Source organism: Aedes albopictus, chromosome 3 (assembly GCF_035046485.1).
Source record: "Aedes albopictus strain Foshan chromosome 3, AalbF5, whole genome shotgun sequence".
Classification (NCBI taxonomy): Eukaryota; Metazoa; Arthropoda; class Insecta; order Diptera; family Culicidae; genus Aedes; species Aedes albopictus.
This window is the reverse complement of record NC_085138.1, coordinates 189,280,116-189,306,952: the sequence shown is the minus strand read 5'-3', so window position 1 is coordinate 189,306,952 and position 26,837 is coordinate 189,280,116. Positions and strand designations below refer to the sequence as shown.

General features: G+C 40.3%; 1 protein-coding gene across 1 annotated transcript; it reads left to right on the top strand.

Moving 5' to 3' along the window:
* Positions 1-940: 940 nt before the first annotated feature.
* On the top strand, positions 941-26,837 carry LOC134290499 (uncharacterized). The gene is made up of 2 exons (XM_062857652.1): positions 941-1,084; positions 25,089-26,837. The coding sequence occupies exons 1-2, from the start codon at positions 941-943 to the stop codon at positions 26,835-26,837; spliced, it is 1,893 nt and encodes a 630-aa protein (XP_062713636.1).

The window sequence follows — 26,837 nt, the reverse complement described above, 5'->3', positions numbered from 1 at the left end:
AGTTTGAAACAACCTTAAATTATTAACAAGAAAAAAAAAATTATAGCGATTTTATTTGTTTTATGATTTTTTAGTAAATTGGTCTATTTTTAAAATGCATCCCAATACTTTTTCTATTAATTGAAGGCTATGTCGTTACTTTCCTTCAAAACATATTTAAATAAAAGACAATTAGAGGGAATTTAAACAAACTATAATTAGCATCTTGAATTTGGAAACGATGTTGAAGTTTTAAAAAAAAATTGGTTTTTTATTAGGAAAATAAACTAATCGTAATAATTTTCTTCCGTATTAAAAATTTTAAGTTTTGTCAAAAGTTTTTCAAAGTTTTATATGAGTCATAAATAATCAAAATATCATTGCATTCGGTTTATTAAATCCGGAGATATAACAGCTCAAAGTTGGCTATGGGATAATTATACCTTTTTCTATAACCTTTCTAACTTCGTGCAGAATAGCCCGATCTTTTCCAAATTTTGTCCACTGATACACAACTAGTTGATCAACTTACAGTGAAAATTTGAGAATATTTGATGCACGTTTCGAAAAGCTATACATAGCTAGTTGAACATTTTTTGAAAAGTAATAAATTTGCCTGTCCCGATCATTTTGTCTATCTCCTGTACATATTATATAGATATAATTATCTATCATTATGCTATTGCCACACATGAATGATGGATTGAAAACTGTAAGGTATCTTTCGAGATATGATGTATTCTGGGAAGTGAATTTCCCTGAAATTCGGCATTTTGGGAATTGGTTTTCCCGGAAATGACGGGACAACCGTAAATATTTGATAAAATAAATTAATCCTTCTGCGGCCTTATTGTTTGTGTATCCATTTGTTTAAAAGAGCAAATATGAAAAGTGCTGGTAGGTAAATAGTATATGAGTGTATAAGAAAGCTTCAAAAATAATCAAGTTGTTAAAAGACAAAATGACACCGCCGAAAGTAAAACCGCAAAACGGTAAACCGCGAAACAGTACAGACCGCGAAATGCCTCACCGCGAAATGGGTCGCCGCGAAATGGTTTACCGCGAAATGTCGGACAACCCAACTGCCCTTAATATGTTTGTATTGGTAATTATATTTCAGATTTTCCTTCTGATTATACTGCAGCAAAACAAATGTGGGAGATATTCACGACATCCCAGAGCCACAGGCATCGGGACTCAAATTGAATGACATCGAGCAACGAATTGAGTCGCATTCGGCTTCTCAGCTTTTCCCTCGTTACCCGGGGAAAATGATGACATTGAAAAAGTAAGGCATCCGATAGGAAAAATATTTTACTACAATAATTCTATCGGGTATGGCATAATGTCATTTGGCATAATGGCCAAATGGCATAATCTGGCATAATAGCCGATTGGTAAAATGGCCGTTTGGCATAACAATAAGTGAAATGGCATTCATCATTTTCATGCATGATAAATATCTGTGTTATTTTCAAAACTTCAAACATCACGAGATTCATCATTTTGGTACGGAGCTACAATGAATCCTTTTTCGCGCGAGACTACTTTATAAAAGTAAAATATGTGACCTTCAACAGTAGAATGACCGTGAATTACTTCGGTTGGCCATATCTAACTTCATTTGCCTTTAATATAGAATTTGAAAATTTAAAAATATTTGGCAATATGTTTAGATTGAAATAACTGATATCTGGAAACTTTTGTATTCTGGGTGGTTTTGTTCTCTTCGTCATGGAAGGCTTTTTGAAACCTGTTGAATTCAAAGTTGGCCTCAAATCTTTCCCAACCATGCTGAGCTATACAACCAAGTTTCAGGCAACTTGGCCGATGAATACCCCCTCATAACAAAGAGAACAAACCTGTCGATAATATTCAGTCACCCAAAAAAGACTTGCTAAAGTTCAAGCCAATTTAAATCAATAGCATGACCATTGCCCAGAATCAGCAAATTATAAATTTTGTGTCAATATGTAAGTAAAATACTCTGGTAAATTTAACAAATATTTTGTGAATATAATTAATATTAACAGTGGCGTCTCGTGACCCGTAAAGCTGACTGTGCACTTGAATAGTTTTCACATGGGAGTAGTATGAATGGAAAACAGCAGGAACCTGAACTCCGCTAGACAAGTGAATCTATCGACGATTTCGTCGAGAAAACTGCCATGATGTTTCAATTGATGAAACAGAGGGTTTTCTACTGCCATCAGTTTAAGCCTCTTTAGTCTTTGCTCGCTCATTGTAACTGAAGATAGGTTCTTATTCTTTTGAGATGGAAAAGCTCCTTCCAACGGCATCAGTTGTAGACGTAAGTGTTATTATTATCGGAGGAATAAGCAGATACCTACGTTTCTGAGAAGACGTCTTCCAAATTGTTCTTAGTAAGCACCTTAGCTATCTCTGCGACTTTTTTCGTGTAAAACATTTTCAGCTCATTGGTCAGCTGGACTTTATCGAAATTTGGGAAGCGAGAGAAGACATTGCCCACCAATTTTTAAGGGTTTTTTTTTCGGAATAACTTTTGAGCTTCGAAGAATCCACTCAGAAGTGGATAACTGACACTAAAGAAGTGGAACACCCATTGCACAATTATGGGTCACTTTGTAACTATTACTAGCCTGTCTGTTCTCTATGCTATTCAAATAGAGTTTAAATGAAATTGACCCATGTGAGTAACCCATCATTATGCTATGACTGTAGTCTAAACAAGCGTATCTGTTTAAGGGCTTCAAGGGTAAGCATTAGAGGGCGGAATTGAAAGCACAAATGTGAGTACTCAATCGAAGAGGGTATTCTACTTAGATGATTCGAGAAGCGGTACAATCTTTTCCTCAATCGACCGCCTGGCAAACGAATTGCGGGAGTAGATTGTCTACGATATCCCGCTCCATTTTCCTTTGAATGTTGCTAGAAAATGAAACCGTACGCGACGTGCAAACTAGTAGTGAATGAAAATGCCACCCATTCAGGTCCACCCAAAGGCATGCACGCATGCCAAAAGAGTGGATGGGCGGCCTCCGTTGAATGGTACAAGTTCTCTCGCTTTGCTCTTTCACCTCGCTCTCTTGCTGAAGCAAACAGTAGAGCAAATGCGACGTTGCCAAACTTAGCAGCTTCCCCGCGAGCGCAAGCTTGGTGTAAGCAAACAAACTTTCCTTTCCCCGGCCCCCGCTGAGGCCCACGTCCATTGGAAGAAGTGCACAACAATTTTACTAATACATTGCCAAAGCAGCACAGAACAGTCGAACACAAGTAAACACAGTTCTTGCATGCATATACAGCGCTCCCGTGTACTTCTGGAAGTGAACTGACGTTGAGCACATAGTGGGTAAGGTGCGATGCAAAGAGATAAGAGATCGGATAAGCGTCGAAGCACACTCTGTGGAAACTATATGCAGAACGCATGAACCGTTCATAGTAGATGAGTTGCGATGAGTGCGGAGATGCGATGGAGCTGCTTCGACGCATGTGATCGCAAGAGAACGCAAGAGAATGCTTGCCGGGTATGGATTTTATGATTGCGCTCGTTGTGTATGAAAAGCAATGCGGATTTAATGTGTTGGGAATGCTAGTAGGTAATATAAAATGCGTTAATATGTTGTTGTTTTTAAATATAACTCAATGCTTTTTCACGTGACTTGCATTTTGATGAACCAGACGTAAAAAAAATTTATCATACTGTCTATCGATCGCCATGTAAAATAACATATTTCATTGCATATAAAATAGTATTCCATCAAATCGTTTTTTACAGCATATTTTTGTTATTATATGTGTATAAACAAACATTTTATTTTCTATGTTCGGGATTTAAATGAAGTGATCAATGTTTGCTATGGTCGTTTCATGTGCAAGTTAGAAAGTTTAAGGGTTTTATGGTATTCAACTCAATTGCTAAAAGGATTCTGATTGAAAGGTTCTGCTTTTTTCTTTGTCAAACTAGAAAAGAGTGTGACATCGATTTCGATTGATACTCTTTTACCTAATATATGATGAATATTGTGTACCTGGGTGTCTACTCATAACTCAAAATAAAATTCCCTGAGTTTTCCAGGTTTTTCCAGATGAAATTTTGAAAATTTATAATTAAAAAAATAACCCAAATTTTCTAAAAATTATAAAGGGTGACTTAGGGTATCATCGTCAGGTTTGTTCTCTTCGTCATGAGGGATTTATGCCGGTCAAATTGCCTGATACTTGATCATATTCAATTTGGTTGGGAAGGATTTGATGCCAACTCTGAGTTCAACAGGTTTCAAAAAACCCCCCATGACGAAGAGAACAAAACTGCTGAAAATACGTAAGTTCCCCTACTCTTCAGAAATTCTTTCAATATTTCTGAGCATTATTCCTGGAATTTCTTCCAATGTATCTTCCTGGCTTTCCGCAAGATTCTTTCACACGAGGTATCTGTTTGAGTACGTCCCGATATTTCTTGCAAAGGTTTTCCGATATACTAGAGATTCTCGCTGGATTCTTCCTGAAGATCCATCCAAAACTATTCAAAGTTTCTTCAAGAATGTCGTAGCCATGCGGTTAGAGTCCGGGTGGATGAGGGTTCGATTCCCGCTCCGACCGATGAAAATTTTCACGAGAATAGCTTCTTATCCGTAGCCAGTCTGTGTTAAGTTTCGTTCAATCGGTACAGCCGCCGGCTGAAGCCAGTGTCCATGCCTTTTATAACGGTTTTTCGGGACAGCTATCCATAAACTTTTGGATTTTTACCGATAGTTTTCCGATATTCCTCTTGTTTTCCTCGCGGAACTTCGTCCGCAGCTGCTTTCAAGATGTCATTAATATTTTTTTCTCGGGATTACTATTATCTCGAACTTTTTTGGAGATGTCTCATTTTTTCTCAGGTTTTTCCTGAAGTTCCTGTCGAGATTTCTTCAATAACACTTTGCGGAGTTTCTCGCAAGATTTTATTTGAATTCCCTCGAATATTTCTCCATGAATTTCCTATAAGGTATTTCGTAAGTTATCTCAGGAGATATTCTGAGGAAAACCCGTAGAAGAATCCCTGCAATTACTTTGTGAGAAATTCCTGAAGGAATATCCAGAATCTCGGGACAATTTCTGGTAAAGATTCCGGGAAGAATTTTGGGAATAATGCACAGAATATCTGTAAAAACTCTCAGGTGGATCACTATAAGAAATCCGGTACAACTACAAGAAACAGCCTGGCTCTGAAAATATGCAAGAGAAGAATTCAATGAGAAATATCAGCAATAACTCCTGTAGAAATCCCAGAAGGCACTCTGGAAAAAAATCTTAGGGGAAAATCCAGGGTATTTTAATTAAGAAAAGCTCTGAGAGACATCTCATGACCAACATCGGAAGGAATCTTCTGAGAGAAGTTCCAGGAGATACTCCGAGAAAAATCTCAGGTAAAACATCAAAATAAACATCGCAAAAACTTTTAACAAATTCCTGTAGGAGACCAGGAAGAACATCTCGAAGAAAGCCCAAAGCAATGGTTTGAAGATATCACAGGAAAAAATAAAAGAAATCTCTTGAGGTACTCTTGCAGTAAATTCGTGAAAACTCCTTAAGAAATCTTTGGAGAAACTTTAGTAGGAACCCCAGGAATAACTTCTTTAGCAACTCTGAAAAACGTTCTGTGAAGATCTTCTGGGGAAGTCCCAAGAGGAACACCGGAAGGAATCGGGTAAAATTTTCGTGAGGAGTGCCGAAAGAAATTCCTCGATTTATCCCGACAGACATTCTTATAGAGTATTCGGAATAAATTCTGGTAGAAATCCTACGAAGATTTCTTTGAGCAAAACACTGGAGGAACTCTGAGAAGAAATAGCATCCCCGTGAAAAACTCCAGGAGAAATCGGTTGGAATTCAGGAATCCTGGAAGGAATCCGGAAGTATACCTTTCCGGAAAAAAATCAAAAAGGAATACCAAGAAAAATGCGGAATGGAATTTTATAAGAAATCCTGGGAGATAATGTTAAAGAAGTTCCAGAAAGAAATTCTGACGGAATTTCTGGAAAAAAATTCTTGTAGCGAAATTTCTATATGGATTTTTACTACCAGGTTCATACGACCCAATGATTTTTTTTTTTGGAGTAAAATTTCCCTGAGTACTCAAGAAATTCCCTGAATATTCCAGGTTTTTTCCTGTTAAATAAAATTCCCTGAGGATTTCCGGTTTTGCAGGTTTTTCCAGGTAGTAGACACCCTGTATAGAGACATCTTTTCTCGTCGATGTCGCCGAAAATTTTGTAATAAAAAAAAAATCTATACCCTTAAATAATACATACTTGCCGAATTTTTGTTTCTTTTTGCCGAGATCAGCACAATAAAGTAATGTTTTAATGCCGAAAATCAGTATAACAGTCTCATATTGATTTAAATTGAAATCAACACTCAGATAGCTCAGTCTGGAAAATAAAAATATGTGTATACATAAAGACATCCCTCACGCGGATATAATTACATTTTATACATTCTCTTATCAAATAATTATTTCAATAATCTCAATCTTGTACAGTTACACCAGATTTGTTTTTTGAACTGGTCGGTTTTTGCTATTGCAGCAGGATCAAAACTGACTAAGTTATAGCAAAAAAACGGCCCGCGCAAAACAAGAAGCAGGTGCATTTTATCTTTCCGCTCTTACAGATGAAACGATCATTTCACTACCCACATCCAAAGAAGCGCTTCAACATACAAGCGACTTCATCGATCAAATCACGCGAGTCGTTGATGCGCACGAAATAGGCGAAAAAGGATGTGAAAACAACATGCGCACCCCCATTGAAAACCTCATGCACTATGGCCTATCAAACTTCCCTCTTCTCATCTCATAACTTATCGCATCCGATCGCATCTCACCTTACCCACTATGGTCACAGCCTGAGGCGAGAGATTTTTGGCGATGCTGTCACATGGATGTTTCGCATGCTTCGGCGTGGAGCACTCTGGCAGCGGCAGAGTGGTGGCATAGTGAAATTAAGTTGGAAAATTTACTTGATTCCTATTGGATACGCACTAGTATTTCATAGTGGTTTGTTCACTTGAAGTTGTGAACATCAAAAGGATCGCATGAGTAGTTCGTTTGTAGCAAAATGTTGACATTATAGTGATTTATTTTAGTTTTTATCAACTGTGTAGTGAACGCAGTGGACCTATGGACGAGACGCCACTGAATATTAATAAAGCAAATTAAACCTTTTTTGAATTTTTGAAATCAAATCTTGTTATCATTGAGTTTTTGAAATGATAACAAAATTATATCTCAATTTGATGTTAAATAAAAACAATTCGGAAAGAAAACTTATTTTGATTTCATTTTGTTATCAATAACAAAATGAGTTATCAATTTGTTATAGGTTTGTTCTCATTCCCTGCTCGGGTATAGTGTAAGATGTTGGGATCACTACTTGGATCACTATGAGACAGGTTAGGACGCTGAACGTGTAGTATGCAAACCATCAAAAATCTTGCATCTTAAGATAGTTAGCGAAGCATCTTACACAGAATTCAAGCAAAGGTTGTGTCAAATAGGTCGAAGACTCAGCAGATAGCTCAAGCTCATCCTAATCTATTATTAATATTTCAATTTTTCCTCGTAGGCTTGCGGCATCACCAACCATAGCTGAGAGGGCAATTTGACACAAATCTGTCGCCACAGGAACGAAAACAAAGCCGATGAGATAACTTTTTTTCTCTTACCAAGCGTGTCAAGTTCAAGCTGGGTATATCAGTCTTCTCTGTTGGTATAGAAATCCACAACAGCCGTTAAATCTAGGTATTTAGGTGCATAGTATAAAGCGTAATTAAATTGTGCTTTTGGACCGATGAAATTTCAGTTTGCTTGATTCACCAAAAAAGATATAGTTATTTTTAGTGGAAAAAATAAAATAAATAAAACATTCCTACCATTTTGTTTTAGTTGTCATAATGTTCATAATGGCGATTATTTCATTCAACAACTTAAAACAAAAGGCAATGTGAACGCCTCAGAAATCGTATAGCAGCTGCAAACCTTGGGAGTGGCCTACGATCGCCAGATTATTTTCATCATCGTTCATCGTTGCTTTGATCAGTCCGGTGACCTACCGTGATTTCGGGTGAAATTGATCAGTGGGGTGAAATTGATCGACGTGAGGGCAATTTTTATTTGTCAAAAATAAAGGTTTGAACTTAAAACAATTTGTAGAAAATGACCATCACCTGGCACAAGGGTTATTGAACGATGAGTTTACATGTTTTACAGATAATTAGTCACATATTTCTGTATAAAATTTAATATTTTCCGAAGCTGCGTGTTTGGCGATTTTTAAAGACACTTCTAAACTTTTGTTACCGTAGCGGTATCGCACATGGAATAAATATTCGAATGAATGTTCATAGCTCCCGAGTGTTCGCTAAACCCGATTTCGCCATCAAAAGTTCTCTAAATATTGATATTTATGCATAAAATTGTACTTTTTCTAAGGTAATGACTTGTCTAGTATGAAAATTGCATACTTTTAGGCGTTTTCGTTAGATTTATTAAACTTTAAATTTAAATAATTAAGAAATTACTAAACTTGTATAAGTTTTACAAAGCTTTTCGCATTCTGGGGTGGATAATTCAGATGGAAAATTTATTTCCAGCACTTACAAAGGCATTTCATTGACTGATCAATTTCACCCCGAAACTAAAATGTTTGATTTTTTATTTTAAATGATATTTATTGCAATAAAATTATTTACAGTAAAAGTTACAACCTCGTTAACTGATGAAACCCGCGGTCGTACTTGTTTTAAAGCATTGAGTTAGATAATATTGATTACTATTAAAAAAATTAGAAGCCAAAAACTGTGAAAAGTGATCAATTTCACCCGAAATCACGGTACTCAGGTATGTTCTCGTCAATGTTTTGCCATAGCTCCGTGCGGTCGATACTGTCGTATGCTGCCTTGAAGTTCATCGACTTGATCGAGGTAATGCGGTATTCACGGCTTTTCTAGAGGATTCACAGTACGGTGATGATCTGATCCGTTGTCGACCGACCGTCGGTGGAGCCGGCTTGATAACTTCTCACGAACTTATTCATTTAAGATGACACAGAGGACGTAAGATGATATAGGGTAGAACTGTGTAAGTTTGAATGACACGTCACTCGCAAGTGCTCGCATTCCAGATTGTCGCTTTTCTTGTGAATAGAACAGATCACCCCATTCTTCCTCTTCTTCGGAACCTATTCGGTTTCCCAAATCCTGACTTTCAACCGATGCAGGCAAGTGACAAACTTTTGCTGGTTTTTTCTTGGACTTAATTGATTGATGAGTTCTGCTGCTATACTGAATACTGAACTTAACAGCTACTCTGTTGGTTTCGAGTTCCTCAACGTCCCTCAGCGTGAAAGTTGGATCATTTCCTTCGCTTCCTTGTTCTCCGGGTTCATCATCCGTACATATCGTCGGTTTCCTGCAATAGGGGCACAACTCAAAATTTGTCATTTTTGAGATTTTGATGGCAAATGATGAAAAACTATGTAAAATTTCATCTCACAAAGACCCGTTCCAAAATTCGTTGTGAAACGCGAGATTTGGGCATTTTCACCAATTTTCCGCAGTAAGAGCACAACTCAAAATCAGTCAACTTTTTCAATAGTCGTTGAAAAATAGTTGTCAAAAATTCATGAAACAGATAGTCCTTCAGCCATTTTCAATGATACAACAATCAAAATTTGTTTACTTTTGTCAAATGATGAGAGAAATAAGTGAATTTGCAGGAGGTGCTTCATGATTGCCAATTTTGAAACGCTTATTCTGAAAATTCACGTCCGTTCCTCGAGAGGCTTCTATCCTTATCTTATCAGTGCACATCTTGAAGTCGTTGCAAGATGCGTTGAGCTTCTGGTAGAACCTGTGTCATTCTTGATAACAGCACAGCAGTCCAAACCGATGATATTGACGTCTTGGCTTGGGCAGCGGTCGTACTCCCGTTCGAGCTGCGCGCAGAATGCGTCCATGTCATTCTAAGGGCTTCAGAATGGCGTTGATTATGCCGAAGTTCGGCCCTTGATCCTCAACCTGCACATTCATTCATACATCGGCCATCAACCAACATATCACACATAACGATCAACGCTGTTTTCAGCTCGTGTGTGTTGCCGCAGCTCTGGTAGTGGTAATGATTTACATCTACCATGCAAGTTCCATGGATCCTGCATTGTCTTGCAGCGCTAGATGCCAAACCCGCGGTGAGTATGGTGAGTATACGAGCGCCTTCAATGAAGTTGAGAGAATTTCTGTTCCGCATACCGACCTTCATGTCGCAATTCCAGTATTGCCGCCATTATTGGTTCTTATACTTAACATTGAGGGCCGGCTATCAAATTTCTAAATTTCCGGATGATCGTAATTAATTAATAATCAGAAGTCATTAGACAGTTTTAACGTTGTGCTCTTTCACAGTTTAATTGAGAGAAAAAAGGCTTAAGTCTTATTCAATGATATAGGTTGAACATGGTCGAAGTTACTGCATCCTGCTCTTACCCGTTTGTTGAAAGATTTTTCTCTGCGAATCATTGCATTGATTTGTACATTGCTGTGTGAGATGAATGATACATAATGCCTAGGAAGTCGAGAAAATTTCCCTGACCGGCACGGGAATCGAACCCGCCGTCTCCGGGTTGGCAATCCCAAGCATTATCCGCTAGCCTAACTTGAAACGTCAAAGGCATCCCTATGTTTCGCCTTGTTATGTTGCTCTAATTCCATTGAAACAGACTCGGCTCAGAGTGGCAACAATTGCGACTACACATTTCAAGTCGGGAATTCTGCTGATAATTGTAATCAAAATATGCTTCCCAACGATCGTAGCCATAAATCAGCACCCTTCTTTGCGGTGAGATTTTGAAATTGCAGCAATACAGATGCTGAAATTCAACGGTTCTAAATACGCAACGAACGTCCTGAAATTGTTCTTCACAACCGCGACTTTTTATAGCCTTCTAAACACCTTAATGTTTTCTTTCTCCCCGCCGCTACCACCCAGGCAGGAAGAGCTGTAAAGTTGATATCGCAGGACCGAAAATTAAACGAAGTGGAAAATTCTGTTCTTTCAGGAACATTTAAAAACCGTACGTACCATGGATCGGTTGATGCAGGCATAACCTTATGCGCGCAGAGGGTGTTAACAGCGCAAGAAGACAGTCAACGGATGAAATGAGGAAAGATCTCGCGATTTTTAAAACCAAGTCATCTCATTGTAAAGTGGATTTTATGTTTTAGGAAGGAAAAATTGGCAGCTGGAAAGGCGCTAAAGCTTACTGTTTCGTATTGTTGTGCAATTTTTGGTGAAGCTATTTTTTTTAATCGTGTGGCAATAAATGATATTATTGAAAATTTTCTACAATTGAAAACTAGACTATGATTACAAAACGTCTTATGCTATAGTAAAAATGCTACGAATATGGAATTTTCTGGTCTACGTTCATATACTGCCGTGAATCGCAAGTCAGTCCCATATGTAAAAAGTAGGCATTGAGAAAATGGCCTCTGAAGTTTTCAAATTCGATTTATATGTGAAACTTTAAAAAATCTCCATGAACTGAAAACTTCTGCTATCATCATGAAACTTTCACATATTGATTCAAACATGAAGACGTACCAGTGAAAAATATAAAACTTGCTATAATAGTGTTAGGTTTTGTACTGGAGGGTGCACAAGTTCGTAATGGGACTGACTTGCGGTTACATTTCATTATGGGACAACATGAGTTGGTGTTGTTTTTCAATTTCACTGAACAAACTATATATTGTTTTGCGCGCAGCTGAAAGATCAACCGATGAATGTTCGAAAACGGCCATTAACACATTTTTGCCCAAAATGCAGATGGGACTGACTTGTGATTCACGGCAGTATAATACCGTTAACCGAAAACCATTTAGTGAGTGAAATGTTTCGCGGAACATAGTTAATCAAATTCAAAATCAAGCTATAACTATTCGGCATATCATTCTTACTTATTTTGCGCTCACCTAGGCTGCTTGCTGCTTAAACTATGTCAAAGATTTTAATGGATATTTCCGATCCAACAACGGCAACACAGCTGAACGGAACGACAAAATAATCGACACGGAAGCTAAATTTGAGTGGCAGACCGAGCAAATTGGAATTTAGAGTACAAACATGATTGGAGGAAAAAATGCATCAACACTTTTACTTTCCACGGCCCGAGGGGAGGAAGTCTGGTAGGTAGAAGCTAAACATGCCAACCCGCCAATGTGGCTTGCTGCTGCCGATGACATGGAATCCTGACGAGTGCTGTTTACCGGAGGGGCTTTGATGGAAGGGAATTAAATTATCATTTATATTCATTTATTCCCCAAAACAAAGGTAGATGGATGCTGGATGCTGTCTGGAATTTTCAGTCATCCTTTTCCGGGGGGTCGGAAAGAACTGGTAAAAACGTGATTGGACTGACAAACTTTTTCCCATTGACGAATTTGTTCATGGGCCGGGCGTATGCGTACGACTTTCTAAAACGTGGTGGTACAATCATTTAGGATAGGACAGATTTTCCTTATGCTCGAGATGATGATGAAATATGATTTAGTGGAATATTTTTTCAGCACACGTGAAAGCCACACTCTATAGCATTCGTATTGATTAGTCACTCAAATCTGTGTAACGCCTGAAGGAACCCTCCTGGTTCTGGCTACTCATTTCCGCTTTTGTAAGTTTTCCTTTTATGGCGCCTGGACGCCGCGACTGTTTGTCGTAATGGCTGGGAATTACCAGCCATTCGTTTCAATCTACGAAGCAGCAGGATGCTGTTGTGGTTGCATTCGGCGGCTTTGTTTACTACAAGCGACTACACTTCTATTATGCTTTAATTTTGCCAGTATGTTCATATTCTGATGTTATTACAATAAATGTTACGAGACTCAAATGACGAAATTCATAACTGATCTTTATTTATCGGAATTGCTTTATAAATAAGAAAAAAAAAACTGCCCGGTATGCCCGGTAGGCGGAAATAAAAAAGGAAGATCACATTTTGGTCGTTAAATTGAATGGCAAAATTTTCCAGATTTGTTTGAAATAAGAACTGAAAAAAAAAACAAAAATAATAATTGAATTTGTACCACAAAATAACCTGAACTACATACATTTATTTGCACAATATCACAACTAGGATAACGCATAACCAACGATAGTACGCCACAATAGGGTAGTGGAGGTATTTTGGACCGGGCAGGTATTTTGGCCCACCTAGGGAGTTTTATAATATTTATCACATAATCTCTACTAAATCTTGGTAAATTTTTATTGGAACACGAAAAGTATTCAACAGTGTGATGACCTTTATTTTGGATGTCAGTTAAATATGCTGTTCAGTATCAAAAATAGTGAAAATGTTTTCACTTCCAATGAAACGCACCGAAAAGCACCAAAAACAAAGAAGGCGACAAATTTGTAGTCGGCTTCGAAGAGGTATTAAATTTTACAAATAAATATTTATTTCGTGTGAATGTAGTTAGGGCCATGTAAGCACTCAAAAAAAAAAAAAAAACTATCCTTAACCTCGGTGGAGCGATAATATTTACTAAAATGGTGGTTTGAGGTATGGCCAAAATATGTTCAACATAATCAGATGTGAACATATTTTGGACCACCTGTCAGATCCATATCTCCAGTTCCTTCTAAAGGGAGAAAACATTCATGCCAATGTAATGTACTCTGAAAACATATAAATAGAATAAGTTTGGACCTCCGGTAATCTGGGTTGTTATACGTTTATTTCACAATGAGACTGTTGTGGCACAGACAAACAGACGTAACACTTGCGAAATTTCCATCGACCACGCTTTTAACGATCATTTTAAATTTTCATAGTTGTGGCGTTCATATGCGTTTGACGTTTCACACTAGTGCCTTCTGTTAACGATATTGCACAACACAGTGATTCGTGCAACTTTTCCACCAGGTGATGGTAGTGTGAACTGGGCGATGGATTTCCATGAATATCGTTCAAGGTGTTACGTCTGTTTGTCTGTGGTTGTGGGTTCGATTTGTTCTAACAACTTTTCGCCAAATTATTTCGTTTCGATTCGATTTGTGCCCTAACAACTTTTCGACAAGCTGAAGTTTTCAGGTTTTCAGTCACCCAGTTTAGAAAAGTTGTCCTTCTCGGCAATTAGTTGATGACTGGAACAATGTATTATCTAATGTATGTTTGACAAATTACGTATCATTCAAATTACTTTATTTTTGATGGCCTTTCCACTCATTACAATTTGTGTGGAACGCCTTTATATTTAGCAAAATCACTATACTTTCACACTTAATATGAAGCGTTACGTTATTTATACATGGTGACTTACGTCATGCAATAGTTAATAAATACACGTTTTGCGTAACATTTTTTTATGAAACATAATACTACAATGCGTAAAAACTGGCAATAGCAACAAAATTTTATCTTTTTATACCGTTACGTAATTTTTAAACGTTCCCTGTCTCAAAAAATTAATAGAAAAGATGTAAACTTCACGTAGTTTTAACTATGTTTAAATTTTTGCTGAGGTGACTTTCATTTCATCAACCAATTGAAGTTTAATTTGGTGGGCCAAAATATGTGCACTTGGTGGTCCAAAATAAAGTCAGGTGGTCCAAAATAGAAGCCCGAGATCCTTCAGGAGTTTTGATATTTCTTGTATTTACTACAACAATTTTGAGTTCTGTTTGGCCTTTTTTGGACAGAAAACATGTTGCTCTACTTAATGCCTACTGAAATTATCCATATTGTGAGAACCTTCTTTTTACGCTGAATTGTTCATCCACTTCCTAAAGCGGTCCAAAATACCTCCCTTACCCTACTCGGTTTGTGGTTGCCGCTCTCCATCCTCGGTTACGCCCAATGCTCGGCAGATCACGCTCCACCTGATCCGCCCATTGTGCCAACCGGATCAATAGCGAACACCAACTTTGCAGGGTTTATTTATTTTAATTTATTTCGTATAGGTACATCAAATTCAAGATAAAACTGAACCTAGAATATTTCTTCATAATACACCCGTCGTGTTTTCTGCGCTCCACGCCTTCTTGTACCAACCGGATCTGACGCTAACACTAACTTTGCAGAGTTGCTGTCCGGCATTCATGTGTCATGCCCTACCCACCGTATCGTTCCGGCCTTGGCCACCTTCTGGATCCTTCGCCGCCATACGCCGTTCTCCTCCACACCGCCGAAAATCGTCCTTAACATGCTTCGCTCGAAAACTCCGAGTCCTTGCAGGTCCTCGTTGAGCATGGTCCATGTCTCGTGTCCGTAGAGGACCACTGGTCTTATCAGCGTCTTGTACATGGTGCATTTGGTGTGTGGGTGAATCTTTTTAGACCGCAGCTTCTTCTGGAGCCCGTAGTAGGCACGACATCCACTGATGATGCGCCTTCGCATTTCACGGCTACCATTGTTGTCAGCCGTCAGTAAAGATATGAGGTAGACGAATTCCTCCAGCACCTCAAAGGTATTCCCGTCTATCGTCACATTACTATACCTAAGCGGACCCGGTCGTGTTCGGTTCCGCCTACCAGCATGTACTTTGTTTTGTACGCATTCAACAACAGTCCGACCTTTGCTTCTGCGCGTTTCAGGGTGTACAGTTTTGCCACCGTTTCAAATGTTCTGGCGATAATGTCCATGTCGTCCGCAAAGCACACAAATTGACCGGATTTTGTGGAAATCGTAGCCCGGCTGATGAGTATTTATTTATTGTTTGCCCGGCTCGTCGCATCACACTTTCCAGAGCGATGTTGAAGAGTAGGCATGAGAGTCCGTCACCTTGTCGCAGTCCCCGGCGAGATTCGAATGAACTGGATAGTTCACCCGAAACTTTTCGCAATTTTGCACACCGTCCACCGTTGGCGTTGCTTTGATCAGTCTACTCAGCTTCCCAGGAAAGCCGTTTTCGTCCATGATTTTCCATAGCTCTGTGCGGTCGATACTGCCATATACTGCTCTGACGTCGATTAAAAGGTTATGCGTTGGGGTCTGGTATTCACGGCATTTCTGGAGTATTTGCCGTACGGTGAAGATCTGGTCCGTTGTTGACCGGCCGTCGATGCAGCCGGCTTCAGAGCTTCCCACGAACGCATTTGTTTTGGGTGACAGACGACGGAAGATTATCTGGGATAGAACTTTGAAGGCAGCATTCAAAATAGTGATCGCTCTGAAGTTCTCACTCCTTCCAAATGGTCGCCTTTGGGAGCGTCCACAAATTACGTCACGCAAAAATTTTCCATTCTCAACACCCGCTCCCCTCTGTGTCACACATTTTGTATGAGACCTTTAAATTTTTGTATAGGTTGTCACACTTTGCTGAACCCCCCTCCCCCCTCAAAGCGTGACATAATTTATGGACGTTCCCTTTCTTGTGAATGAGGCAGAATATCCATTCTTTCCACTCCTCCGGTAGCTGTTCGCTTTCTCAGATCCTGACTATCAACCGGGGCAGACAGTTGGTCAACTTTTCTGGGCCCATATTGATGAGTTCAGCTGCGATACCATTCTTACCAGCGGCTTTGTTGGTTTTGAGCTGATGAATAGCATCCTTAACTTCCCTCAGCGTGGGAGTTGGTTCATTTCCGTCCTCCGCTGGACTGGCGTCGTCATTTCCTCCGTTGTCGTGGTCTACCGTGTCAGGGACGCGTTGAGGTTCTGGTAGAACTTCCGTGTTTCATGGGAACGGTACAGCAGTTCCATTTCTTCGCACTCCGCTTATTCAGGCGGCCTTTTCCCCCCAAAACAGGCAGGCTGCTGTTCGTTTAGTCGTCTCCCTCCCAAGTACCCGGTGGTGTTCTCAGCTGCGTCGTTGATGGCTGCTTTCAGTGTTCTCCAGCAGTTCTCTAGAGGGGCCACATCAAGCTCGCCCTCGTCTGATAACGCTGCCTCGAGTTTCTGCGCTTATGCTCGGCGACACTCGGTTGCTTCAATTGCTCTAGGTTGTACCGTGGCGGCCTCCGCTACCGTACATTGTTGATGACGAAAAGTTTTGGGCGCAGTTTGACCATCACCAGATAGTGGTCGGAGTTAATGTTAGCACCACGATGCGATGAGCGTCACTAATTGTCGGTCTGAATTACTCCTCCCGGCCTACATGAGCGTTTAGGTCTCCTATGATCATCTTTACGTCGTGGCATGGGCAGCAGTCGTACTCGCGTTCGAACTGCGAGTTAAATGTGTCTTTGTCATCATTAGTGCTTCCGGAGTGAGGGTTGTGCACGTTCATTATGCTAAAGAACCTCATCCGGCATATTCTTTCGTCGATCGGCTACCAACCGATTACGTGCTTCTGCAAGTCGCCCATCTAAAAAAAGCTGTTCCCAGCTCGCGTGTGTTGCCGCTACTTTGGTAGATGGTATCGCACCATGAATCCTGTCCAACACACCTTCTGCAGCGCTACGATGCTGAACCCGCGGTCCGGCATCAGTAGATAGACGAGTATGCGGGTGCTCCCAGTGAAGTTGAGAGATCGGCAGCTCCACGTACCAAGTGTTCGCTGGGGTCGTTGCCATTGGTCTCGGTTCGTATTATTCAGTTACTGATTTTTTGTTACAATGGTTTTTGTGGCTGGCTTGTGAGGCCCCTACTTTCCGGAGGACCATAGTGCACAGTTGAGCTTAGAGTCCTTTTCTGGCACTCGGACGTCGATCAGCCGCCCCAAAAATATGGAAACGGACGTTGTTGTGAGCCGCTCCTCCTAGAGAACAGACGCTCAGGTTTGCAGGAGTAACCCCACCCTCCCCCCTAAGGTTGCTTGTGGCCAGGCCAGCCGGTGCCACGTGGAGGTAGAGATAGGAGTTGCTGGGTCGAGGCTAATGATCTCAATGGGATCTGTATTGGACGAATTACCCAGCCTTTACAGCTAGCGTATCTTCTGGATTTACTTCGACATACTGTAGTTCACGAGCCACAATATTTATTCCATTCCTTTTTTGTTTTCTGTTGTGCCCTTTTTACAGAGTAACGAAGATATAATGAATATTTCAAAAAAATGGGGTATCAAATATGATTATTATCACCCGGAATAATGGTACTCATAGACCAATAGACAACGTTGGCGACCACTTGATTATCATATAAATCATAGAATTTCAACGACTATTTAAAGCGCCCCCTTTATTCATTATAATTCAAAGGTATCATCTAAAACATACTTAATCTTCCACTTGAATATTTATTGATTACGCCAGTCTGCAGATTTATGTGTCATAATAATAATAGGCATTAAACTTGCACAGCAGAAACCACACTGACTGGTTCAGCATGCACAGGTCTCCCTTCCATGTAGGTATGATGAAGCCATCGAGCTTGTAAAATTATAACGTATTTAGTGATGGCCGAATGAATAACGCAGCACGGCCACCGTGGTTATACTTTACGACCGGCCGATAAGAGACATCATCATGAGGAGGTTCAGGCGTAAAATCGGTATTCAAGGATGATGCAAGCCCTGAAATTTACGATAGAATGTACCTAATAGCTGCTAGCCACTGTAACATGTGGTCCGGTGCTAGGACGGGAAAAACGATCCCGTTTTATTAAAGGGTAATTTAGCACATAGGATTTTGATGCATGGATTAAAATTAATTGAGAGCATTATTCATGCAGCACCGGTTTCAGATGTGTCTGCGTCTCGTGGACATTAGTCATTCCATCCATTTGGGGGGACGCGATGACAGGTTTTCCAGTATGTTGGTTATTTTAAAACCATTTTCCAATCGCTTTAATTGTCGCATGCCTTTCATAGCTCATTCGTATATCGCGCAGCTTCAAAGCAAAACTATGCAGCGGAAGTCTGGATTCGATTCCTAGTGGAGTCCTGGATGTTATGTTAACCCTAAAAGGGATACCTGGGGTCCATTGGACCCCACGTGCCTTTCAAAGCTCGTCTTTGATGGAACACACTCAGCGAGGTGACGAAACTGAGGCCATGAAGGTATCCCTTTTAGGGTTAATTTCCTTGACCCTCGGGAGCAGTGTCTTCGTGCCTGCCACATGATATACGAATGGAAAAATGATGAATTTTGCTGAGTAAGATCTCATTCCTCATTCCTCCCATTTTCATTATCAAAATGATTGCTGTGTTCGCTAGAGCACTTATAGCTATATGAAGTTGTTTAATGTATTCACATTCATGTAACATTTTGATGACCAATTAGTCTTGTAGTGGTTTTAGGAACCGTCATAAACCCTAAAATCTTTGACTTTGATATTATTATGGTTCTAAGAACCGCTTCTAGTCAATTTCATTCAAAAATGTTATTTGGGATATGATACTGATATAATTGAATTCAATGTTTGTTGCTTCCATAGAGTCGAAAAGAATATATCAACATAAACGCATATAAGTTTTCTGCGTTGCTCTAGGACGGCATAATGAGTACGTTCCAGTCAGGTTTATGATATTGCTCTTTTCATAATATTTACTAGTGACGTGCCACACTAGCTATAGATATTACCCTTCCTCCACGGCTGATGGCTTAATTGCGGAATGCTTTTAAATCAACGCTACAAGTCTGTTAGTAGCACAAGGACCGGAGAAGATGACAGTTTTTGCACGTCTTGGTGTTTAAATGGCGCGTGAAGCATCAAGATGTCATTTGTCGGACGGCTTTATACGATCCTTTAGGAAATTATCCATTTTGAAGGGAAGGCTGCGTCTGTGTGAATGAACAACCCTTTCAGACCGTGGAACGTTGGTTTCTGTTTTGGAGAAATTCATCCACAACTAGAGAAGAGCTTTCCCGTTCCACTGAGGAAAATGATGGTGGATGACTGAAGGTAGAGCATCATCTTCATCATTATCTTAGCCAGATTATTACGGTTGTCGTCTTTTGGGCATCAGCATCATGCAATTTGGGAAGGTAAGAGAACTTCATCCAATTTTCATGTTGTTTATTCTACTTGTCTACCCCTAAGCCGCACATGAAATTAAGTGAGAGTTTCTTGTCACCAGCTGTTGTTGGGTTAAATATACTATTGAATATGCAAATTTGAAACAATGTGGAAAATACAGCCGAATTGGTAAAAGCGCGGGTATTCAACAAGACTATGCAAAGGGGGTGGCGACAAAAGATCTAAATACTGGTCGCAGTGGCTCACCCGAACAGAAAAAAAGGGGGTGGATTGGATTCCCGATCGGTTCAGGAAGTTTTTATAATGGAAACTTCCTTGCCTTCCTTAGGAACAGCTTATCTTCGAGCTTGTCACACGTTGTACAAATGGATGCTCCCAACTGATAGCTGTGGAACTGTTTACTGAGATGCAGGCTTTGTTCCAGTTGGGACTTTACGCCAAGACGAAAACTTTGGTAAATTTTTAAATAACAATGTTTCAAGTCTGACAGACATTGGAGAAGCAGAGATGATCTTGGGCTCTAGTAACAACCAAAGTGACGTTTTTTAGTCAAATAGACTAGCAGAGGTTCTGTAAACCACTATAAAACCAAAATAAGAGATACGAGATTTTATGACGGTATTCAAAACCTCTATAAGACTAATTGGTCATCGAAATGTTACTTGGGAACGAACGTCACTAGCATTTCTTTTCTTCCCTGATGATCGTAACGAAGTGTCCGGTGCCGTTAATAACTTGACAAGCTTGGATTTCTCGAAGATGCGCATTGAGGATGAAAAGCCGCTCCCTGGCTCCGTTTGTTGGTTCCTTGTGCAACCTCGATTGTTCTGGTCAATCACAGTGTGGCAACTACAACTTGTACGGTCATTTATTCTCATGCTCAATCTAATAAGGTGCTCAGTACCCTTTTTGTTATTAGGGATTTTCAGGATTTTCGCTCGATGTCATTAGCAGCTTCTTTCTTTGACCAATTTTTAGTATTATGAGGCAATATTTTATTAACTGAGAAAGTTTGCCTGAGAAAGCATTCACCGGCTAGAAGGGAGTGTTAAAAGAATTTCAAAATGATTTATTCCGCTGGTGGTAGTGTCAGTGATTTTCCCTATTCCTACCCCATGTCCGTGTAATAAATTTCGAAAGAAATCGTCCACGCCCACTCCACTGCAAGAAGCAATTGTTTTAAATGGCATTCGGTTGCAATTGTCCATGGCGAAAACCTTGCAGGCTTCTCAGGAAACGGCACAGAACAAAAATCGCCGGAAGAAAATTTATGGCAACGAAATTCCTGTGATGAATTTGGTTGGAAGTAAAAAGAGAACCATTGCGTTGCTTTCTCCCGAACAGATTATCTGCACAGAAGAAAAGCTTCCAAAACCGACCGACATTGTTTCTGCTTACTGGTGGAATTCGAGTTCGTCATAAACATATTTTATGGCGGAAACAAACAAGCAACCAAAGTTTCGAATCCCGATGCCTGGGGCAGCTTGTTACTTTGAAATAAATTCATATTCATTTACACTGAACTAAGTACAAACTGTTTGGCAAAGTATGTACCCAGTGCTACTGTACAGCTGACTATGTTTGCCCGTTACACAGCATCCATTTAACTTTATATCGATTATTCGTTTTCTCGACTCGGCGCGTCAGCCTGGCGCCTTTTGTAGCATTTGGGTTCGTCTGATTTTTTCCATTGTATCCTCCGTTGAAAATGTAGCATAGAAAGTTTAGTTTCGTTCAGTGTTTGTATGTATGTTATGTTTTATGTTCTTAGACAGAATACACAAGTAACTCGTAGTTTGGAATAAAGGTACTGCATAAACTTAGCAGCTTGTTGGAGATTGATCTGTAGCCTTACAATCAACTTCATTTTAAGAAATCCTCATCTTCATAAACTCCTCTATCATTCATAAGTTAAATTTAAATTTTCATTCTATTCACCTCTTCTTATGAAGTTTGACAATGGTGTCAGGCCATTAGGTCAAATGGCTGAAGGACGAAAGATTTCGAGCCCCTAACCTCCAAGAGATTGAGGAAGAGGTTGGCCGGTTGAAAACACCAAAGCCGCTGGAGCAGATCAACTACCAATCTAGCTTCTAAAATACGGTGGAGAAGCACTGGTGAGAGCAATATACTGGGTCATTACCAAGATTTGAGAGGAGGAAGCATTACCGGAGGAGTGGATGGAAGGTATGGTGTGTCCCACCTACAAAAAAGGCGACAGGTTGGATTGCGGGAACTATCACGTGATCACACTACTGAGCGCTGCCTACAAGATACGCTCTCAAATTTTATACCGCCGTCTATCAACGATTGCAAGAGAGTTCGTGGAGCAATATCATGCTGGATCCATGGGTGAACGTGCTACTACGGACCAGATGTTCACCATTCGCCAGGTGTTGCAGAAATGCCGCGAATACAACGTGCCCATACATCACTAGTTCATCGATTTTAAATCGGCGTATGAAACAATCGATCGAGATCAGCTATGGTAGATTGTGCACGAAGACGGATTCCTGTGGAACGATTTTTACGAGGTCCGTTAAACTGCTTGGTTTTATTGATGATATTGATTTAATAGATCGCAAATTTGATACGGTGGTGGAAACGTACATTCGATTAAATCATTAAACCAGGCGAATCGGATTAGTCATTAATTTGTCGAAGCCAATGTACACGATGGCAAAGGGCTCAAGAGAGGAATTAGGAAAGCGGTTGAAGTTTTCGTGAGCTTGGGCTCACTGGTGACCAATGGCAACGGCATCAGCAGAGAAATAGAGAGACGCCTTGTGGCAGGAAATCGAGCTTACTTTGGACTCCGCAGAACTCTACCATCGAAAAAAGTTCGCCGTCACACGAAGTTAACTTATCTACAAAACGTTGATTAGACCGGTAGTCCTCTATGGACACGAAACATGGACTCTACGTGTAGAGGACTAACGTGCCCTAGGAGTTTTCGAACGGAAGGTATTGCGTACCATCTACGGCGGAGTGCAGATGGAAGACGATATTTGGAGAAGACGAATGAACCACGATCTGCATTAGCTGCTGAGAGAGCCAACCATCGTCCACACCGCGAAAATCGGGAGGCTACGGTGGGTGGGTCAAGTCATCAGGATGTCGTATAGCAACCCGATTAAAATGGTTCTCGACAGCTATCCTACTGGTACAAGAAGACGTGTTGCGAAGCGAGCTAGGTGGGTCGATCAAGTGGATGTTTTAAAAATCAGTGCTACTTAAAAAAGGCAAAACCTGCAATGATGTTTGGTGACTTTTAGGAAATTCATGTAAAAAAATGAAAAGTCAATTCCAACACTCTAAAAAAAATTTGAAAATTCAAACTCTTATTGCAAAAGTGATCATTGTTTTTAATTTAGCACTTTTTTCCAAAGGCAATATTGAGCTTCTCGAGAATTTTTAGCATTTCGACAAGTTTCTCTTCGACCTCTAGGTTGCGCGCCAGGGTATAATGTGTGTTGGGCACTTTGCGACGATTAACTCAAATCCGCAAACCAGCGCACAATTTGCGCGCTGATTGCCTATGCGTCAAGTTTTCCACTAGCCAAATCACTATTAATCAGTGGTTTAATGAAGTAAATGCGTTGCTACCGTCAATAATATCTTTGTTAAACATTATTTCCAGACATAAGGAATTTCAATGTTTTAGACAAAAAATGGAACCGAACCCCTCTTGGCGCGAACCATTTTGACACTTGTTTATTTACATTTTGTATGGCGCGCAACCCGGCGCATGGGCTGTCGGTGCACGAGTTGTTGGCCGGTATGCGGATTTCAGAAAAGATTCGCAATATGATTGTCCAAAAGTTCTAACAACAAACTTTTCGTGTCATCTTTTTTCAGCGTGTTTATTGTAAACTTATACAGTGATGGTTCCATCATTCCCTCAGAATCCGATTAAATTTGACTGGCATGGTTAATTTGACTATTTTTGCAATAAAAAAACATCTAGACTAACATTTGAAAAGGGTCAAAGTCATTCTAGTTCCATTTTCAGATACATAATAGAATTATTCTTAATAATATAAAAATGAGTTTGAAGTTCCTTTGAGGCAACAAAACTCAAGAACGGATGAAACGATCAACATGACTCCTGCACGGTTCGGTTCGTATTCGTGATGGCTGTGTTTATATGTACAAAAAGTTACGAAAATCAACTAGAAAAGTAAGAAAATTGATAAAGTTTTGATTTATTATGACCGGGGAAGAAAATCAACACGATCGAAATGAAACCGATCTAGAGTGCCATGTTGCAATGACCTTCTTAACAATTGAGCGGTTCCATATCATTTCAGCAACGAGTAATTTTCATATATCTTTATTTGGATGAAACCTTGCATACAAGTCTTTGGGGGAGAAAAACGCTGTTTTGCATACTTGGTTCGCCATTTTAAATCTAGCCTTACTTATGAGAAGGGCCTATGAAAAATGCACATGATATCTTCAAAAAATTGTATCTCGAAAACGGTTTGTCCGATCGGTTTGGTGTCTTCGGCGAAGTTTTAGACAATTGTTGGTGCTATATGGAGAAAATATGCACGGTAAAAAATATGTTTGGTTTTTGTGATTTGAACTAAAATATAGATTTTCCCTCAAAAGTGACATGTCAATATTTTTTTTATTATCCTTATGTTATAGCTGACTGAAAATGCTACCTAGTGCACAGTGGGTTGTTCTGGAGAAAAATAGGTTACAATGAAAAAAAAATGTTTTAAAAAATTACGGTTTTCAAAAAAAGCTATTAAGTAAAGTCAAAAAAGTTTGTCGCCCTAATTTTATGAAAGTACATCAAATTTGCAAGAAAAAAGTACTTCGGTAACATTTTTCTAAGATGCACCGTTTAGAAGATATTACTAATTAACTTGATGATTTTGTGGCTATATCGGTCTCTTTCTACTCATAAGTATAAGGGAGTAGAGATCAAAGTGGATAATGAAATGATAGATATTATAGAATTCGCTAGGTAGCGAACAAGTGTGAAAATTTTATAGAAGGTGAAATTAGGCAAGTAGGCCATGTATTGAACGAATACATCGATGTATTCGTTCAATACATGGCCTAGTAGATTATGGCGATCGGAGAGAGAATTCAACATGTGGTCCTGGAATAACGCGTCATCTGGAGGAAGGCGGAGGTGCGTGCACCTCCGTCAGAGGCGAGTACTTGCTCATCGAAGATCTCGGAACCGAATCACTTCCCGCTAAATCGTTTCAGCCCTCGCAGTCCATTCGTGAGATGCATGTATATTTTCAAAACGTTAGAGGATTACGGACGAAGGTCGACGAACTATTTTTAGCCGTAAACGAATGCGAGTATGAAATCATCGTTCTTGTGGAAACGAATTTCGACGAAACTGTGACGTCGGCACAATTATTTGGCGAAAACTACGTGGTTTACCGGAATGATCGTGACACAACGAACAGCAACAAAAAGTCTGGAGGTGGCGTCCTGGTTGCCGTACATCGCAAACTCCTCTCATCGCCAGTTATATGTATCGCGGAAGATCTAGAGCTCGTTTTGGCTCGTATCCGAGCAGCAGATTCGTCCTGGTTTGTCTGTGCTGGATATATTCCTCCAGAACTGCGCTCCAATGCCCCGTTCGTTCAATATTTCGCCAATGCTATCAGTGATAGCCTCGATTGTGCCAGTGACGGTGATTCGATAATCGTTTGTGGAGATTTCAACCAAGCTAATCTTGTTTGGCAACCGACTGAGCAAAACCATGTTATCGCGGATCCCAGCAGCGTGGGGTCAGCTAGCGCCTACCTACTAGACAACATGGCGTCGATGAATCTGAAGCAGTATAGCCGCGTGATGAATCCCTGGAGCAACACCCTGGATTTGGTGTTCGCCAACGTCGACTCTTGCGTTGTCACTGAAGCTGCTGTCTCTCTGGTGAATATCGATCGCCCCCACCCTCCATTGGATATTGCGCTCATCATGACCGACATTGAGCCTTTATACGATCACGAAGACTGTCCCCAATTAGATTTCAAATGCATCGATTTCGTCTCGCTACACGGCTTCCTGGAACAGGTAGACTGGACATGTATCCTAGCATGTTCTGATGTGGACAACGCTGTGCATAGGTTTTCACAAATTGTATCGAGCTGGCTCTCTTCGAACGTTCCGAAAAAGCGCCTACCCGCAAAGCCACCCTGGGGGAACGGCCAACTCCGATCGCTAAAGCGCGAGAAGAATGCATGCCAGCGTCACTATCGCCGCCTTCGAACTCCATTGCATAAACGCCGGTTTCAAGCTGCAAGTGATGCGTACAAATCGCTAAACAAGTATTTATACGTGCGATATGTCGACAAAACGCAGAAAAGTCTCCGTCGACATCCTAAACGTTTCTGGAATTTCATCAACTCCAAACGCAAGCAAAATGACGGTGTTCCTGCCACGGTTACTTTAGTCGGTGAAGTGGCATCAACTGCCTCTGATAAATGCGAACTATTTGCAAAGCATTTTTCCAGCGTCTTCAATGTCGAGTGCGCAACCAGTGATGATGCAATGCGTGCTGCCTCCGTTGTGCCTGAAGATCTCTGCGACATTGGTATACCAATTGTGACTGAAGCTGAGCTACGGCATGCTGCGAAGAAGATGAAACCGTCTATAACGCCTGGGCCTGATGGGATTCCTGCCATCGTCTTCAAGAAATGCATTGACGCACTCGCAATACCTTTGTGTTACATCTTCAACCTGTCGCTGCAGAAGAAGAAGTTTCCTGCGCAGTGGAAAAAATCCTTCATGTTTCCAATCTACAAAAATGGTAACAAAAGTGATGTTCGGAACTACAGGGGTATTACATCATTGTGTGCTGGCTCCAAGCTATTCGAGACGATAATCAACAACTACCTTTTTGCGCGGACAAAGACGACAATTTCCAGCATGGGTTCTATCCTGGCAGGTCAGTTACGACTAATCTTCTTTGCTTCACCTCAACCTGCATCAACCAGCTAG

Coding starts and splice junctions, on each gene's coding strand:
- LOC134290499 (XM_062857652.1), top strand. CDS start 941: ATGACACCGCCGAAAGTAAAACCGCAAAACGGTAAACCGCGAAACAGT. Junction 1,085..25,088: donor CCCTTAATATGTTTGTATTG/GTAATTATATTT, acceptor AAATCGTTTCAG/CCCTCGCAGTCCATTCGTGA.